Here is a 16,312-nt window from a genome sequence, read left to right on the forward strand (position 1 = left end):
TCAAAGGAGTATTTACTAACTCTAAGGAATTTACTGCCTCGAGGGATTAAATCTCATGATTTCTTTCTTTATTATTTGTAAAGACCACGGGAATCATGACAGAATTAAATTTTAGTGCCTGTTTTAACCTTTGATGTTTTGTGATGCACATAAGCTTTTAAGCTTGCTTTGAACATTTGAAAATCATCCAGGAGGGAAAAGGACATCCTGTTACATGGAGGTGGGAAAATCTAACTGATTTTTTTTGTAATTCCTTTCAAAATCCCTGTAAATTAGGTACTATGTCTATTTTCCAAAGAAGAAACTGAGTTTTAAAGAAGAAACTGACTCATCTAAATATATTAGCTGGTAATTGACAAAGGCATCATTTGAACCCAGACCTGTGATTCCAAGGCTGGGATCATTGATTGCTCCCCAACAAGCTGATCTTTGGCGCTAATTTAAAAATTGCAGAGGGACTTACCTGGCTGTCCGGTGGTTAAGACCTCACCTTCCAGTGCAGGAGGTGTGGGTTCGATCCCTGTTTAGGGAACTAAGATCCCACGTGACTCATAGTTAAAAAACCAAAACATAAAAGGCAAGCGATATTGTGAAAAGTTTAATAAAGACTTTTAAAATGGTCCACATCAAAAAAGAAATCTTTAAAGAAAATAGAAATAAATAAATAAAAGAAAGTAGATGCTGGGATGCATACGTGTAAGCTGACTTGAGAAACCATTCTTGATTTCAGCATGTTAACCACTCTCTTACGGTCATTAAAGTCTTCTCACCTAATTACTAGTGTTTTTTAAGGTATCAGAGGTGTATCTTGCTAGAGAAGATCATCACCAGTAAGATGAGACTTGAGATAATTCTGGAAAGTGTTCATGCCTGAAATTTGACCTGCTTCTGGCATGTGTGACATATCAGCCTGACAAATCTTAATGATTCTATTGACTATGGGAAATTCCATTAACATTTTGTTAACATTTATATTATCATTAAGAAATAAATAAAAAGTAAACACATAAAATTTATATAATGTTTTATAATTTAAAAATCCTGCTGCATGTTTTATGCCTGGCATTTTTTATTCAATGTAAAACGATGACCATTTCTCATTATTAAAATGTTTAAAACATTATTTTTAACCCCAGCAAAATATACAATACCATCACATGTCTGTATGATGATTTATTTATTCATTCTGTGCTTCTCTGGTATAGGTATTCTAGGGCTTCCCTGTGGCTCATCTGGTGAAGAATCTGCCTGCAATTCAGGAGACCTGGGTTTGATCCCTGGGTTGGGACGATCCCCTGGAGAAGGGAAAGTCTACCCACTCCAGTATTCTGGCCTAAGGAATTCCATGGGCTGTATAGTACATGGGATCGAAAAGAGTCAGACACAACTGAGCAACTTTCACGTAATAGGAAAATTTCCTTTTTTTTTTTTTTCAATTTTTTCCAATATAACAGCACTGAAATAAATCTCCTGATATACAAATCTAAAAAAAAAAGAAATTTCTTTTTCAAAAGATAAGACATAACAATGCCTAAGAATGTTGGGAAATGGAGGAGGAAGAGGGTGTAGAAAACAGACAGGTGCCCCCATCTCTCCTTTGAGTTTAAGGTTGACCTTAATTAATTTTTAAATTTTCTGGGAAGTTTATCATTGAGTCATAATCAATTCAGATATGCTGAGACATGTTCATATTTCTAATTTAGGGACAAAATTACACTTACTCCTACTTCTATGCAACCTGTAGATTTAATGTCCCAGACTCTGAGTCCATATTGACAAAAAGTTCAGATATTGATACAAATCCCAACAAGCTAACTAGATACAAATTTCTGCAAAGGCCTTGAATTAGCATGCTGCTGCTAAGTCGCTTCAGTTGTGTTCAACTCTGTGCGACCCCATAGATGGCAGCCCACCAGGCTCCGCCATCCCTGGGATTCTCCAGGCAAGAACACTGGAGTGGGTTGCCATTTCCTTCTCCAATGCATGAAAGTGAAAAGTGAAAGTGAAGTTGCTCAGTCGTGTCCGACTCTTATCGACCCCATGGACTGCAGCCTACCAGGTTCCTCTGTCCATGGGATTTTCCAGGCAAGAGTACTAGAGTGGGTTGCCATTGCCTTCTCGCATATAAGAGAGCTAATCCCAACCCTGGTATAAGCACACATGAAATTCAAGGTAGAAAGTTAAGTTAAAAATAATTGCTTGTCTGGTAAAATGCAGTAGATAAGAAAAAAAAGAAAGAAAGAAAATCTTTCATCTGATCCTGGTCGTGTCAAAAATTGCAGCTTAATTTCTGACCAGGTAGTTACCATCTCTGAAAGAATTATCTGCTTTCAGATATAATCAGAGCCTTGCATCACTTCCCTTCCAGCCTTAAGACTATGAGTTATTATTCTTCCCTACCTTCTGTAACCTTGTTCTGAAACCTCACAGGACATGCCATGAGTAACATCTATTCTGTTAGTGATCACCCGGGTTGATCGAGATCCTTGGCTTTAAGAACTTAGGGAAAATCTTTTAACATTTTTTCTCACTCTTTTTTAGGATTATCTGGGCGCTTGCATTGTCCTCACTGCATCTATTGCATCCATTAGTGGGTCTTCCAATTCCGGTTTGGTGGGTTTAGGTCTTCTGTATGCACTTACGGTAAGTATGGATGGAAACCTCTCTCTCTTTGTACCGCACTTGAGGTACTTTCTGTAGTTATTATCAACTCTTATTCATGGATGTTAGAGGACTAGTTAGAAATTCATAACAAGATGATAGTCTGCAGATAATAGTAGATTTGGGCCTAAACCCGGTGTTTTAGGATGGCATGGATTCATTTCTGACATTTTGAATCAATTTTTAGAAACTCCTCAAACACTGTGGTCAGAGTTCTCCCAAGATTGTTTGGGATTCTTGTCCTGAGTTGCTCACCACCCATTTAGGAACACTAACTCCCATGTGAGCTTCCCTGATAGCTCAGTTGGTAAAGAGTCTGCTTGCAATGCAGGAGACTCTGGTTCAATTCCTGGGTCGGGGAGATCCGCTGGAGAAGGGATAGCTACCCACTCCAGTATTCTTGGGCTTCCCTTGTGGCTCAGCTGGTAAAGAATCCGCCTGCAATGCAGGAGACCTGGGTTCGATCCCTGGGTTGGGAAGAGCCCCTGGAGAAGGGAAAGGCTACCCACTCCAGTATTTTGGCCTAGAGAACTCTATGGATTGTATAGTCCATGGGGTCGCAAAGAGTCGGACACGACTGAGTGACTTTCACTTCACTTTCACTTCAACTCCCATGTGAATATATATGAGATAAGTGGAACCATACAACTATCCACTGGGCAGGGAAGTCAGGATAGTCCACAAATCAATGACATTAGAGGACCACTGAAGAAGAGCCTCCTTTGCCAGCGTTAGCCCATGACATCCTCTCTGATCTCTGATAACCTATAACGTTTATGAACTGTACCCACATGAACAGTCCAAGTCATCCTATCCCCTGATATCCAGTGTTCACAAAAACTGTTACTTTACTTGCTATGTGCTCATTGTTTTTGTCACCTGACACAGATAACCAATTATTTGAATTGGGTCGTGAGGAACTTGGCTGATGTGGAGGTCCAGATGGGCGCAGTGAAGAAAGTGAATAGTTTCCTGACTATGGAGTCTGAGAATTATGAAGGCACCATGGGTATTGTTCTGAATATTATGGTGTTTCACCTAAATAGTTATTTAAGAATATTAGTTGTATGTCAGGCACATTGTCATTTTTGCTTTTGTTTTCCATTTCAATAGCCAGAGAATCCCCTTTCATCTTGACTTTGCCTGATAGGGTACAACTGCATCTGAAAAGATGTGATTATTTAGGCCTGAAAAAATCTTAGATACAACCAGAGTCCAGACAGATTTACCTAGTAATATTTAGAGAGAATTATAAAGATACTTGCTTCCCAGGTGGCATAGTGGTAAAGAATCCCCCTGCCAATGCAGAAGCCTCTGGAGGCTTGGGTTCAATCCCTGAGTCTGGAGGATCCCCTCGAGGAGGAACTGGCAACCACTCCAGTACTCTTGCCTGGAAAATCCCATGGACAGAGGAGCCTGGCGGGCTGCAGTCCACGGGGTCACAAAAAGTCAGGCACGACTGAGCACACAGGCAATGGCATAAAGATATTTGGTCTTTATTATATTAATTACCAACCTCAACTATGAACTACTGTATTCTTTTTCTCAAGAGCGTATTGATTTAGATGCCAAGGAGCTTAGATCTCAAAACAACCAAGATTCTTAGCCTTGCTGGAATAAAACTGGCAGGAAATTCAATACTGAGGACAGAATAATCTTCCTTAACTGCAAATCTCATGCTTAATATGCATTCTGTTGCCTAAATCTTTCAATACCTCTTCAGCTCTTTAGGGACATGCAACCATTCATTAGTCAATCTTTCCTCACCTATCTAGTCTCATCCTTCATCATCCACCTACATACCTTTCACTCTGGCCATACCAACATGCTATGCTTTCTTTTTATCTTTGTTCTTCTCTCTCTCTCTTTCTTACATGAAACAAATTTCCCCACCTCTTATCCTTTAAGATCCATCTCAGGCACCATCTCCTCTTGAAACCCTGCTGGAACTCCTGGGCTGCCACCATCTCTGCTCCCAGAGTACCTTGGGTCAGCCTCCATCATGTGATTCTGCGTGCAGTCCTATAGGGGCTAACTCACTTGCATGCAGTCCCATGGGACACACTGAGTACCTTGAGGCATGTCTTCCCTCTCAGTTCCCTGCATAACACCTCTCACATCTGAATCACTCAAATGTTTGAGGACCAGCTGGCTGAACAAATGAATTCACTGACAGATGAACCACCAGGAATAGAATTGAGCAATAGAGTGCTGAGAGACGTGATGCCCGTTAATGCTCCAAAACAAACACACAAAAACTATTTTTAAAGTTCTTAATCAAGAGACTTTTACTCTGAATGTAATGTTAATTAAAAGAAAAAAAACCCATATGGGAATTCCCTAGTGGGCCAGTGGTTAGAGCTCCATGCTCTCATTGCCAAAGGCCAGGGTTCAATCCTTGTTTGGGGAACCAAGATCTTGCAAGCCACTCAATGCAGCCAAAATCCAAATAAATAAATATAATCTTTTAATTAAAGAAATTTTAAACCCAGAAGTAGGCTTAGTATGACCTTAAATTTAGAAAACAGTGATTATGTGTGTATGTATAAATGTATGTAAGTATGTGTGCTTTTCTTTCTACCTCTTTCTGTGTCTCTCTCTCTCTCTGTCTCTGTCTCTCTTCCTCTACTCCATCTCCACCCTCCAGATCCTTCTCAAGTTCCAGAACATTGGCCTCAGGAAGGGGAGATCAAGATTCATGATCTGTGTGTCAGATATGAAAATAACCTAAAGCCTGTTCTTAAGCACGTAAAGGCTTACATCAAACCTGGGCAGAAGGTATGGAGTTTACTGTCATTTGATTTAATTCATACAGAACCTCAGATGGAACCACCCCATTGCCACTTGAGCTCCTTAGACATGTCAGCCAAGGATCTTCTCACTGGGCTCCCATTATATTCCTTACACTTTATAGGTCAAATTATGTACATAAAAGAGGAAAGGGAGAGAGTGGATCCAGATGAAATATACATTCTCTAAACTGTATTGCCATTCATTCATCTCCCATGAAGATCAGAAAAATGAAAAATAGGCGTGTTTTTCAAAATTTCTAGCTTTTGGCTCATGACCATTCCAGATGTCCCCTTGAGAACCTTTGTGTTTGTACTAGCTCTGGCCCCACAATTATTTATTTTAGTTATTGTAAAAAGAGCAAGTGTGCAGAAAAATGGACTCGTTTTACTTTTTGTTATATAATAAAATCATCACTTCTGAGACAAAATGGAGTACTTGTTTATTAGGTCATGATATACTAATTGGAAAAATGAAGCCACAGAGGTAAAAAACACAACCACATAGAAGTAAAAAAGAGTCCAAGTGGAATCGTTGAAGATTTGATGAAGATCCTGTTATCTTAATGATAACTCAGAAAGGAGACCTGAGATGAGAATGACAATTTCCACATAACTGTTTAAATAGATTTGCAGTTTTATCATGGTGTCTTATCTAAGTTAAAAATGTTTTGCCTACTTTTTTCTTTTATCTGAGTCCTCTTCTCTCTGAGTGACAGTTGCTTTCTTAGGTGGGCATATGTGGTCGCACTGGCAGTGGGAAGTCATCATTATCTCTGGCTTTCTTCAGAATGGTGGATATATTTGATGGTGAGTTACTAACTAAACTTTTTCATTAGCCATGTGATACTCTTCCTTTAAAAAAAAAGCAACATCTACTTATCTCAGTTCAGTTCAGTTCAGCCGCTCAGTCATGTCTGACTCTTTGCGACCCCATGAATTGCAGCACGCCAGGCCTCCCTGTCCATCACCAACTCCCGGAGTTCACCCAAACTCATGTCCATCAAGTTGATGATGCCATCCAGCCATCTCATCCTCTGTCGTCCCCTTCTGCTCCTGCCCCCAATCCCTCCCAGCATCAGACTCTTTTCCAATGAGTCAACTCTTTGCATGAGGTGGCCAAAGTATTGGAGTTTCAGCTTTAGCATCACTCCTTCCAAAGAACACCCAGGACTGATCTCCAGAATGGACTGGTTGGATCTCCTTGCAGTCCAAGGGACTCTCAACAGTCTTCTCCAAAACCATAGTTCAAAAGCATTAATTCTTCAGCACTCAGCTTTCTTCACAGTCCAACTCTCACATCCATACGTGACCACCGGAAAAACCATAGCCTTGACTAGATGGACCTTAGTCGGCAAAGTAATGTCTCTGCTTTTAAATATGCTATCTACTTACCTAGTCCTGCAATAATAAAATATATTTAGAATGACTTCAGTATTCTTGCCTGGAAAATCCCATGGACAGAGGAGCCTGGTGGGCTACAATCCATGGGGTTGCAAAGAGTCTGTCACGACTGAGCATGCATTACTACTACTACAACTACTATTGTGTCCTACAGACCATGGTTTGAGGCAGGTAGTCCAGATAAATGGGCTTCCTGGGTGGCTCAGTGGTAAAGAATCTTCCTGCCAATGTAAGGAGATGCAGGAGACATGGGTTTGATCCCTGATCCCCTGGAGGAGGAAATGGCAGCCCACTCCAGTATTTTTGCCTGGAGAATCCCATGGACAGAGGAGCTTGGCAGGCTATAGTCTAAGGGGTCACAAAGAGTTAGACACAACTGAGCATGCACACATCCCAGATAAACAGTTTAGGAATAAAGAAAAAGAGGAACTGGAGAAATAAAATTATTAGCCCTAAACTCAGCTCTAGAAATCATTGTTAAAGAATTTTATTAAATTAGTAAAATGAAAACAAGGCCACTCATTATGAAGAACAGCAGATGGAAGTGGCATTTCAAGAAGGAAGAGAGAAAAAGACTGTCTAGTTTCCTGCAAACTAAAAGCACATTTCTTTCCATTAAAGGAAAAAAAGGAGATGAATAAACTACATTTTAATTTTAGTGCATGACTCTTATTATCATCTTCTTAATAACATGGTTTAATGATGTTGGATGTTTTGGGAGGAGGTGACCATTGCTAATAAAGTGCCAAGGACATGCTGACAATATACAAAAATATTTATTCATCTGCAAAATTATTAATAGTATAATACACGGAAGTAATCTAATATTTGTTTTCGAAAAAATGTGTCACATTATTTAGTCTATTAAGTGACCTATAAATAGGCCAGCACATACACCATCTTGAATGAAAGGGGAGCCATCAGCTCAAGAATTACTTAAATATTATTATCTCTAATCATTGTGATAATAGTGATAGTACTTCACATTTTCATTATACTTGACAGGTTACATTATTTAATCTACACAACAACTCAGTGAAATAAAGAGGTCAGTTTATGAACAACAAAGTTGAACTGTGGTCATTGAAGAGTTTGGGACTTAAATTTAGCAAAGAGATAGCTATCCACCTCTAGATGAGCAGCTCGCTCTTTCCATGGCTGGTAATAATACACAGATCCTTTAAGGATTTTCTGTGGGATTTGCATTATAATCCGATTACAGGATCCAAGACAATTGATTGAAACTTTTCATTAAAAAACTGTCACTATGATGGAACATATTAGATTAGCCATAGTCTCATGAGTTCAGAAACATCATTTCAGCTCCCATGAGGACTATGATGACTGATTATCTTTTTAATACCATTAGGCAATTGAGATTTTAGTAGATAATATATTATACCCAGAAGAAAGTTTAAGCTAACCACCTTACCTGCTCTTGAATCTAAATCCAGCAAAGGGGCTCTAACTGCCATCTTTCTCTTAGCATGCTTATCTCATAGAGCAATATTATCTTTGCATAAAACAAGATCATAAAATAAATCTATCAAGGTAAGGAAGAGTCATCAAGATTGCAGAAGTTCATGTACAGTGAAATTTATTGAGTTGATACCTATGTCACAGAATTTTCTTTCCTCAATCAATAAATGAGCAAAGAGACTTCTCTGATGGTGGTCTAGTGGTTAGAAATAGATGCCCTCACCGCTGTGGTCCAGGTTTGTTTCCTGGTCAGGGAAGCCTTTCCTCTTGGGGCTTTCCTGGTGGCTCAGATGGTAAAGAATCTGCCTGCAGTACAGGAGACCCGGGTTTGATCCTGGATCAGGAAGATCCCCTGGAGGAGGGAATAGCAACCCACTCCAGTATTCTTACCTGGAGAATCCCATGGACAGAGGAGGCTGGTGGTCTACAGTTGCAAAGAGTTGGACACGACTGAGCGAGCAACATGGGCAGTCCAGTGGTTAAGCATCTGAGCTTCCATTACAGACGCACAGATTCTGTCCCTGGTCAGGGAACTGAGAGCCTCAATGTCACTTGGGGTGCCCAAAAAATAAATGAAAACAAATATTAGAAATAAATATAACACAATATTGTTAATCAGCTATACCCCACTACAAAGTAAAAAGATTTTTGAAATATACAAGTAAATAAATAAATGAGTGAATGAGACAGACAAAAATGCCTGTCTTCAATAACCTGATATTCTAGTTTGGGGAGAGTGCTATGCTTAGTCACTCAGTTGTGTCCAACACTTTCTGACCCCATGGACTATAGCCTGCCAGGCTCCTCTGTTCATGGGGATTTTCCAGGCAAGAATACTGTAGTGGGTTGCCATGCCCTTCTCCAGAGGATCTTCCCAGCCCAGGGATCGAACCCAGGTCTCCAGCATTACAGGTGGATTCTTTGCTGTCTGAACCGTGCAATTAAAAAGATCTATGGTGGTGGTTTAGTGGCTAAGTCATGTCGGACTCTTTGCAACCCCATGGACTATAGCCTGCCAGGCTCCTCTGTCCATGGGATTTTTCAGACAAGAATACTGGAGTGGGTTGCCATTTCCTTCTCCAGGGGATCTTCCCCACCCAGAGACAACCTGGGTCTCCTGCATTGCAGGTGAATTCTTTACCGACTGAGCTACCAGGGAAGCCCCCAAAAGATCAATAAATGTGTATACTAGAACGTCCTATGAAGGAAAATAGAGCTGGGAACAGTATAAAGGAATACTGTAAAGAAGACCACTGAGGGAAAAGAGTACCTATGAACCACATAAACAGTAAAAAGTGGAAATCCCTTTAGGAGGAAATATAATACATAAGAAAGAAAATATCACCAAAATGCCAATTTTTCTTAGAGGCATATCATGATGTTTTTAATACTTACATGGAAAGCATCATCTTCTGAATTTCAATTCTGACCTAGGAAAGCACTTCCAATTGGTAAACAAATATTATTTTACTTGTGGTTTTATTACAGGCTTGCCATTTTTGTTTTTCTTTAACAGGAAAGATTGTCATTGACGGGATAGACATTTCCAAACTGCCACTGCACACACTGCGTTCTAGGCTTTCAATCATTCTGCAGGATCCCATACTCTTCAGCGGTTCTATTCGGTAGGTGGTGTCTTCAACAGAAACTCATGTACCTCAGTATTTATCCTTTGGCTCCTAGGAGGGTTTTACTCAGAGTTGCTTTTCAGGTAGGTGTGAAAGGTGGTCACCGGGATGATGAGGTCAAATCAAAGTTTGGATTGAGACAATTAGAATGGCTGAATTAACCTAAAGAAGCCCATCCTTTGTTGTTGTTGTTGCTCAGCTGTTCTGCTGCTGCTGCTAAGTCGCTTCAGTCATGTCTGACTCTGTGCGACCCCATAGACGGCAGCCCACCAGGCTCCCCCATCCCTGGGGTTCTCCAGGCAAGAACACTGGAGTGGGTTGCCATTTCCTTCTCCAATGCATGAAAGTGAAAAGTGAAAGTGAAGTCGCTCAGTCATGTCCAACTCTTCGCGACCCCATGGACTGCAGCCCACCAGGCTCCTCCATCCATGGGATTTTCCAGGCAAAAGTACTGGAGTGGGGTGCCATTGTTCATTCATGTCTAACTCTTTGTGACCTCATGGACTGCAGCATGCTAGGCTTCCCTGTCCTTCACCATCTCCTGGAGTTTGCTCAAACTCACGCCCATCTTTTGTGTCCCCCCAAGAGTCCATCTCTTCTGTTCAACTCCACAAACACCACCCTCCCCTCTGTACTTGGGGACAGTGATTCTTGACAGACATTTCTGAGGTGTCCACCTTACAGATGTCCTGCCTGTCTCTTGTGTGTCTGGCTTGGGCTCAACAGATACTAAGTTTGGTAAATACCTTGATTCTCTTCCACCCCTCACAATTTTTCTTTCCACCCAAATTGCTCTGAAGAAGCTGCCACATTCTTCGCCATGCCTGGTTTTCATTTTCTCATGAAAGAAAAGAGAGAAAGAGAATGGAGGTATCTATTCTTTACGGAGTCCTCATAGCACTGCTCTAGTGTTTATATTATTGTCCCCATTTTACAGATGAGGATTTTGAATCTCAGAGAAGCTGTGGCTTAGCCAAGTGCATACACTTAGTTGGTGGTAGAACTGCCATTCCGAATAAAGTTTGTCTGACTCTAGAGTCCACTGTTACTGTCCATCAGATCATGTCTATCAATCTATCCAGTCTCTTTTCTCTCTTGTTCTCCTAATCCATCTACTTCATTGCAAAGTATGTGTCACCTTTTACTAAATATTCCTTGTCTCAAAGAGAAAATGTATGTAAGATTGTTCAATATTTAATTGTAAAATTGTTGTAGTTTAGTTGCTAAATTCTGTCCGACTCTTTGTGACCTCATGGACTGTAACACTCCAGGCTCCTTTGTCCTCCACTATCTCCCAGAGTTTTCTCAAATTCTAGTCCATTGAGTTGGTGATGCCATCCAACTATTTCATCCTCTGCCGCCCTCTTCTCCTTTTGCCTGCAATCTTTCCAGCATCAGGGTCTTTTCCGCTGAGTCAGCCCTTCACATCAGGTGACCAAAGTATTGAAGCTTCAGCTTCAGTCCTTCCAATGAATATTCAGGGTTGATTTCTTTTAGGATTGACTGGTTTGAGCTCCTTGCAGTCCAAGGGACTCTCAAGAGTCTTCTCCAACAACACAGTTCAAAAGCATCAATTCTTCAGTGCTCAACCTTCTTCACAGTCCAACTCTCACATCCATACATGACCACAGGAAAAACCATAGCCTTGACTAGACGGACCTTCTTTGGCAAAGCAGTGTCTCTGCTTTTCAATGTGCTGTCTAGGTTGGTCATAACTTTTCTTCCAAGGAGTAAGCGTCTTTTAATTTCATGGCTACAGTCACCATCTGCAGTGATTTTGGAGCCCCCCAAAATAGTCTGACACTGTTTCCACTGTTTCCCCATGAAGCGATGGGACCAGATGCCATGATCTTCTTTTTCTGAATGTTGAGCTTTAAGCCAACTTTTTCACTCTCCTCTTTCACTTTCATCAAGAGGCTTTTTAGTTCCTCTTCACTTTCTGCCATAAGGATGGTATCATCTGCATATCTGAGGTTATTGATATTTCTCCCAGCAATCTTGATTCCAGCTTGTGCTTCTTCCAGCCCAGTGTTTCTCATGATGTACTCTGCAAATGTCTAGCTCTAACTGTTGCTTCCTGATCTGCATACAGATTTCTCAAGAGGCAGGTTAGGTGGTCTGGTATTCCCATTTCTTTCAGAATTTTCCACAGTTTATTGTGATCCACACAGTCAAAGGCTTTGGCATTGTCAATAAAGCAAAAGTAGATGTTTTTCTGGAACTCTCTTGCTTTTTCCATGACCCAGCGGATGTTGGCAATTTGATCTCTGGTTCCTCTGCCTTTCCTAAAACCAGCTTGAACATATGGAAGTTCACAGTTCACATATTGCTGAAACCTGGCTTGGAGAATTTTGAGCATTACTTTACTAGCATGTGAGATGAGTGCAATTCTGTGGTAGTTTGAGCGTTCTTTGGCATTGCCTTTCTTTGGAATTGGAATGAAAACTGACCTTTTCCAGTCCTGTGGCCACTGCTGAGTTTTCCAAATCTGCTGGCATATTGAGTGCAGCACTTTCACAGCATCATCTTTCAGGATTTGAAATAGCTCAACTGGAATTCCATCACCTCCACTAGCTTTGTTCGTAGTGATGCTTTCTAAGGCCCACTTGACTTCACATTCCAGGATGTCTGGCTCTAGGTGAGTGATCACACCATCACGATTATCTGGGTCATGAAGCTCTTTTTTGTACAGTTCTTCTGTGTATTCTTGCCACCTCTTCTTAATATCTTCTGCTTCTGTTAGGTCCATACCATTTCTGTCCTTTATCGAGCCTATCTTTGCATGAAATGTTCCCTTGGTGTCTTTAATTTTCTTGAAGAGATCTCTAGTCTTTCCCATTCTGTTCTTTTCCTCTATTTCTTTGCACTGATCACTGAGGAAGGCTTTCGTATCTCTTCTTGCTATTCTTTGGAACTCTGCATTCAGATGCTTACATCTTTCCTTTTCTCCTTTGCTTTTCACTTCTCTTCTTTTCACAGCTATTTGTAAGGCCTCCTCAGACAGCCATTTTGCTTTTTTGCATTTCTTTTCCATGGGGATGGTCTTGAACCCTTTCTCCTGTACAATGTCATGAACCTCATTCCATAGTTCATCAGGCACTCTATCAGATCTAGTCCTTTAAATCTATTTCTCACTTTCAGTGTATAATCGTAAGGGATTTGATTTAGGTCATACCTGAATGGTCTAGTGGTTTTCCCTACTTTCTTCAATTTAAATCTGAATTTGGTAATAAGGAGTTCATGATCTGAGCCACAGTCAACTCCCAGTCTTGTTTTTGTTGACTATATAGAGCTTCTCCATCTTTGCCTGCATAGAATATAATCAATCTGATTTCGGCAGAAGATGTTTTTCTTGAATTCCCTTGCTTTCTCTATAATCCAGCGGATGTTTACAATTTGATCTCTGATTCCTCTGCTTTTTCTAAATCCAGCTTGTACATCTGGAAGTTCTCAGTTCATGTACTGTCAAAGCCTAGCTTGAGGGATTTTGAACATTACCTTGCTGGCATATGAAATGAGCACAATTGTATAGAAGTGTGAACATTCTTTTGCATTGTTTTTCTTTGGGATTGGACTGAAAACTGACCTTTTCCAGTCCTGTGGTCATCGCTGAGTTTTCCAAATTTGCTGGCCTATTGAGTGTAGCACTTTCACAGCATCATCTTCTAGGATTTGAAATAGCTCAGCTGGAATTCCATCACCTCCACTAGCTTTGTTCATAGTAATGCTTCCTAAGGCCCACTTAATTTCACACTCCAGGATGTCTGGCTCCAGGTGAGTGACCACACCTTAGTGGTTATCTGAGTCATTAAGAATTTTTTTAATAAAGTTCTTCTGTATATTCTTGCCACCTTTTCTTAATTTCTTCTGCTTCTGTTGGGTCCATGCCATTTCTGTCCTTTATTGTGTCCCCCTTTGCATGAAATGTTCCCTTGGTATCTCTAATTTTCTTGAAGAGATCTCCAGTCTTTCCCATTCTATTGTTTTCCTTTATTTGCATTATTCACTTAAAAATGCTTCTTTATCTCTGCTTGCTGTTCTTTGGAACTCAGCATTCAGTTAAGTGTATCTTCCCCTTTCTCCTTTTCCTTTCATTTCTCTTCATTTCTCAGCTATTTGTAAGGCTTCCTCAGACAACCATTTTGCCTTGCATTTTTATCTTGGGGATGATTTGGTCACTGCCTCCTGTACAGTGTTACAAACCTCTGTTCCGTAGCTCTTCAGGCACTCTGTGTACCAGATCTAATCTCTTGAATCTCTTTGTCACCTGCACTATAAAATCATAAGGGATTTGATTTAGGTCATACCTAAATGGAAAAGGCAATGGCACCCCACTCCAGTACTCCTGCCTGGAAAATCCCATGGATGGAGGAGCCTGGTAGGCTGCAGTCCATGAGGCAGCTAAGAATCGGACACGACTGACCGACTTCACTTTGACTTTTCACTTTCATGCATTGGAGAAGGAAATGGCAACCCACTCCAGTATTCTTGCCTGGAGAACCCCAGGGATGGGGGAGCCTGGTGGGCTGCAGTCTATGGGGTCGCACAGAGTCAGACACGACTGAAGTGACTTAGCAGTAGCAGCAGCATACCTAAATGGTCTAGCATTTTTCCCTGAAGAAGTGAGTGAAGTGAGTAAAAGTCACTCAGTTGTGTCCGACTCTTTGCAATGCCATGGACTACACAGTCTGTGGAATTCTCCAGGCCAGAATACTGGAGTGGTAGCCTTTCCTTCTCCAGGGGGTCTTCCCAACCCAGGAATCGAACCAGGGTCTCCTGCATTGCAGGCAGATTCTTTACCAACTGAGCTATCAGGAAGACTTTCTTCAATTTAAGCCTGAATTTTGCAATAAGGAGTTCATGATCTGAGCCACATTGTAAAGTTACTTCAGTTAAAACTTCTAGGTGTACCAGATTATTTAGCAATATGATAGAAATCTCTATCTCTGAATATATTTCTTATGAATACTGTGACTGTGGTTGATACAGCATAACTCATCTGAAATAGCACTGTATATTTCCATATACATTTATGTATTTAACATTAGTTCTGTAGGGATAATTAGCTAGATACTATTCAAGTGACATTGAACGTAATATGACTTACTTTACTCTGTCCAAGTCTCTAGGTCCATCAGTGTCTCTGGAAGTGACACAATTTCGCTCCTTTTTATGACTGAGTAATATTCCATCGAGTATACGTGCCACATGTTCCTTATCCATTTCTTTGTTGATGGACCTTTAGATTGCTTCCACGTTCTGGATATTGTAAATAGTCCTGCAGTGAACACTGGGGTGCATGTATCTTTGGGAATTACAATTTTTCTCCACTCAGTTCTCTGTGGTGACCTAAAGGGAAGTTAATCTGAAAAAGAAGGAATATATACATATAGTTAATACACTTTGCAGAATCTAACAATATTGTAAAGCAACTATACTCCAATAAAATTTTTTAAAATAAATTTAAGAATATTCAGGCATAAAGTGAATACCTATTCTATCCTAAGCACTGTTGTAGATCCTGAGCATACAGCAATAACCAAAACAAATAGGATTTCTGTCTTTAGGGAAGAACAGCAATAAGCAAGCATACATTAAACAGTCATTTTTAAAATTTATTCATTAACTGATTTTTTTCCCCTACAGATTTAATTTAGATCCAGAATGCAAATGCACGGATGACAGACTCTGGGAAGCTCTTGAAATTGCTCAGTTGAAGAACATGGTCAAATCCCTACCAGGAGGCCTAGGTATATTTTCTAAATGATGCATTAATATCTTTTATATCAGCAATGAATTCTACATATCTACATTTTATTCTAGAATCGCATAGTTCTAGCACTAAATCCTTATATTTATTTTTGTTTATTTTTGGCTGTGCTGAGTTTCTGTTTCTGCACAGACTTTTCTCTAGTTGTGGCAAGTGGGTGCTATTCGCTAGTTGTGGTTCTCCAGCTTCTCATTGCAGTGGCTTCTCTTGTGGAGTACAGACCTTAGAGTGCGAGGACTTCAGTAGCCACAGCTCCCAGGCTCTAGAGCACAGACTCAGTAGTTGTGCACATGGGCTTAGTTGCTCCATGGCATATGGAATCTTTCTAGATCCCTGATATGAATTCAATCCCAGAGATAGCATCAGTTCAGTTCAGTCACCCAGATGTGTCTGACTCTTTGTGACCCCATTGACCACAGTAGGCCAGGCCTCCCTGTCCATCACCAACTCCTGGAGTCTACTCAAACTCATGTCTATTGAGTCGGTGATGCCATCCAACCATCTCATCCTCTGTCATCCCCTTCTCCTCCTGCCTTCAATCTTTCCCAGCAGCCAGGTCTTTTCCAGTGAGTCAGCTCTTC

General features: G+C 40.7%; 1 protein-coding gene and 1 long non-coding RNA gene across 12 annotated transcripts in view; one reads left to right on the forward strand and one right to left on the reverse strand.

Moving 5' to 3' along the window:
- The window catches only part of ABCC9 (ATP binding cassette subfamily C member 9), a 169,192-nt gene that overhangs the window by 139,637 nt on the left and 13,243 nt on the right, over positions 1-16,312 (forward strand). For all 11 annotated transcript variants that reach the window (XM_069585551.1, XM_069585550.1, XM_069585555.1 and 8 more), the window contains 6 exons: positions 2,542-2,643; positions 3,550-3,670; positions 5,309-5,439; positions 6,182-6,260; positions 9,850-9,958; positions 15,608-15,711. In XM_069585551.1, coding sequence (XP_069441652.1) covers positions 2,542-2,643; positions 3,550-3,670; positions 5,309-5,439; positions 6,182-6,260; positions 9,850-9,958; positions 15,608-15,711 — 646 coding nt within the window. The remainder of the gene's footprint in view (positions 1-2,541; positions 2,644-3,549; positions 3,671-5,308; positions 5,440-6,181; positions 6,261-9,849; positions 9,959-15,607; positions 15,712-16,312) is intronic.
- The window catches only part of LOC138437742 (uncharacterized), a 40,752-nt gene continuing 30,308 nt past the window's right edge, over positions 5,869-16,312 (reverse strand). Inside the window, exons 2-5 of the long non-coding RNA XR_011256128.1 lie at positions 15,069-15,326; positions 8,724-8,884; positions 6,130-6,305; positions 5,869-6,037 (exon numbers count right to left, since the gene is read on the reverse strand). This is a non-coding gene — a long non-coding RNA (uncharacterized lncRNA). The remainder of the gene's footprint in view (positions 6,038-6,129; positions 6,306-8,723; positions 8,885-15,068; positions 15,327-16,312) is intronic.

Source organism: Ovis canadensis, chromosome 3 (genome assembly GCF_042477335.2).
Source record: "Ovis canadensis isolate MfBH-ARS-UI-01 breed Bighorn chromosome 3, ARS-UI_OviCan_v2, whole genome shotgun sequence".
NCBI lineage: Eukaryota > Metazoa > Chordata > Mammalia > Artiodactyla > Bovidae > Ovis > Ovis canadensis.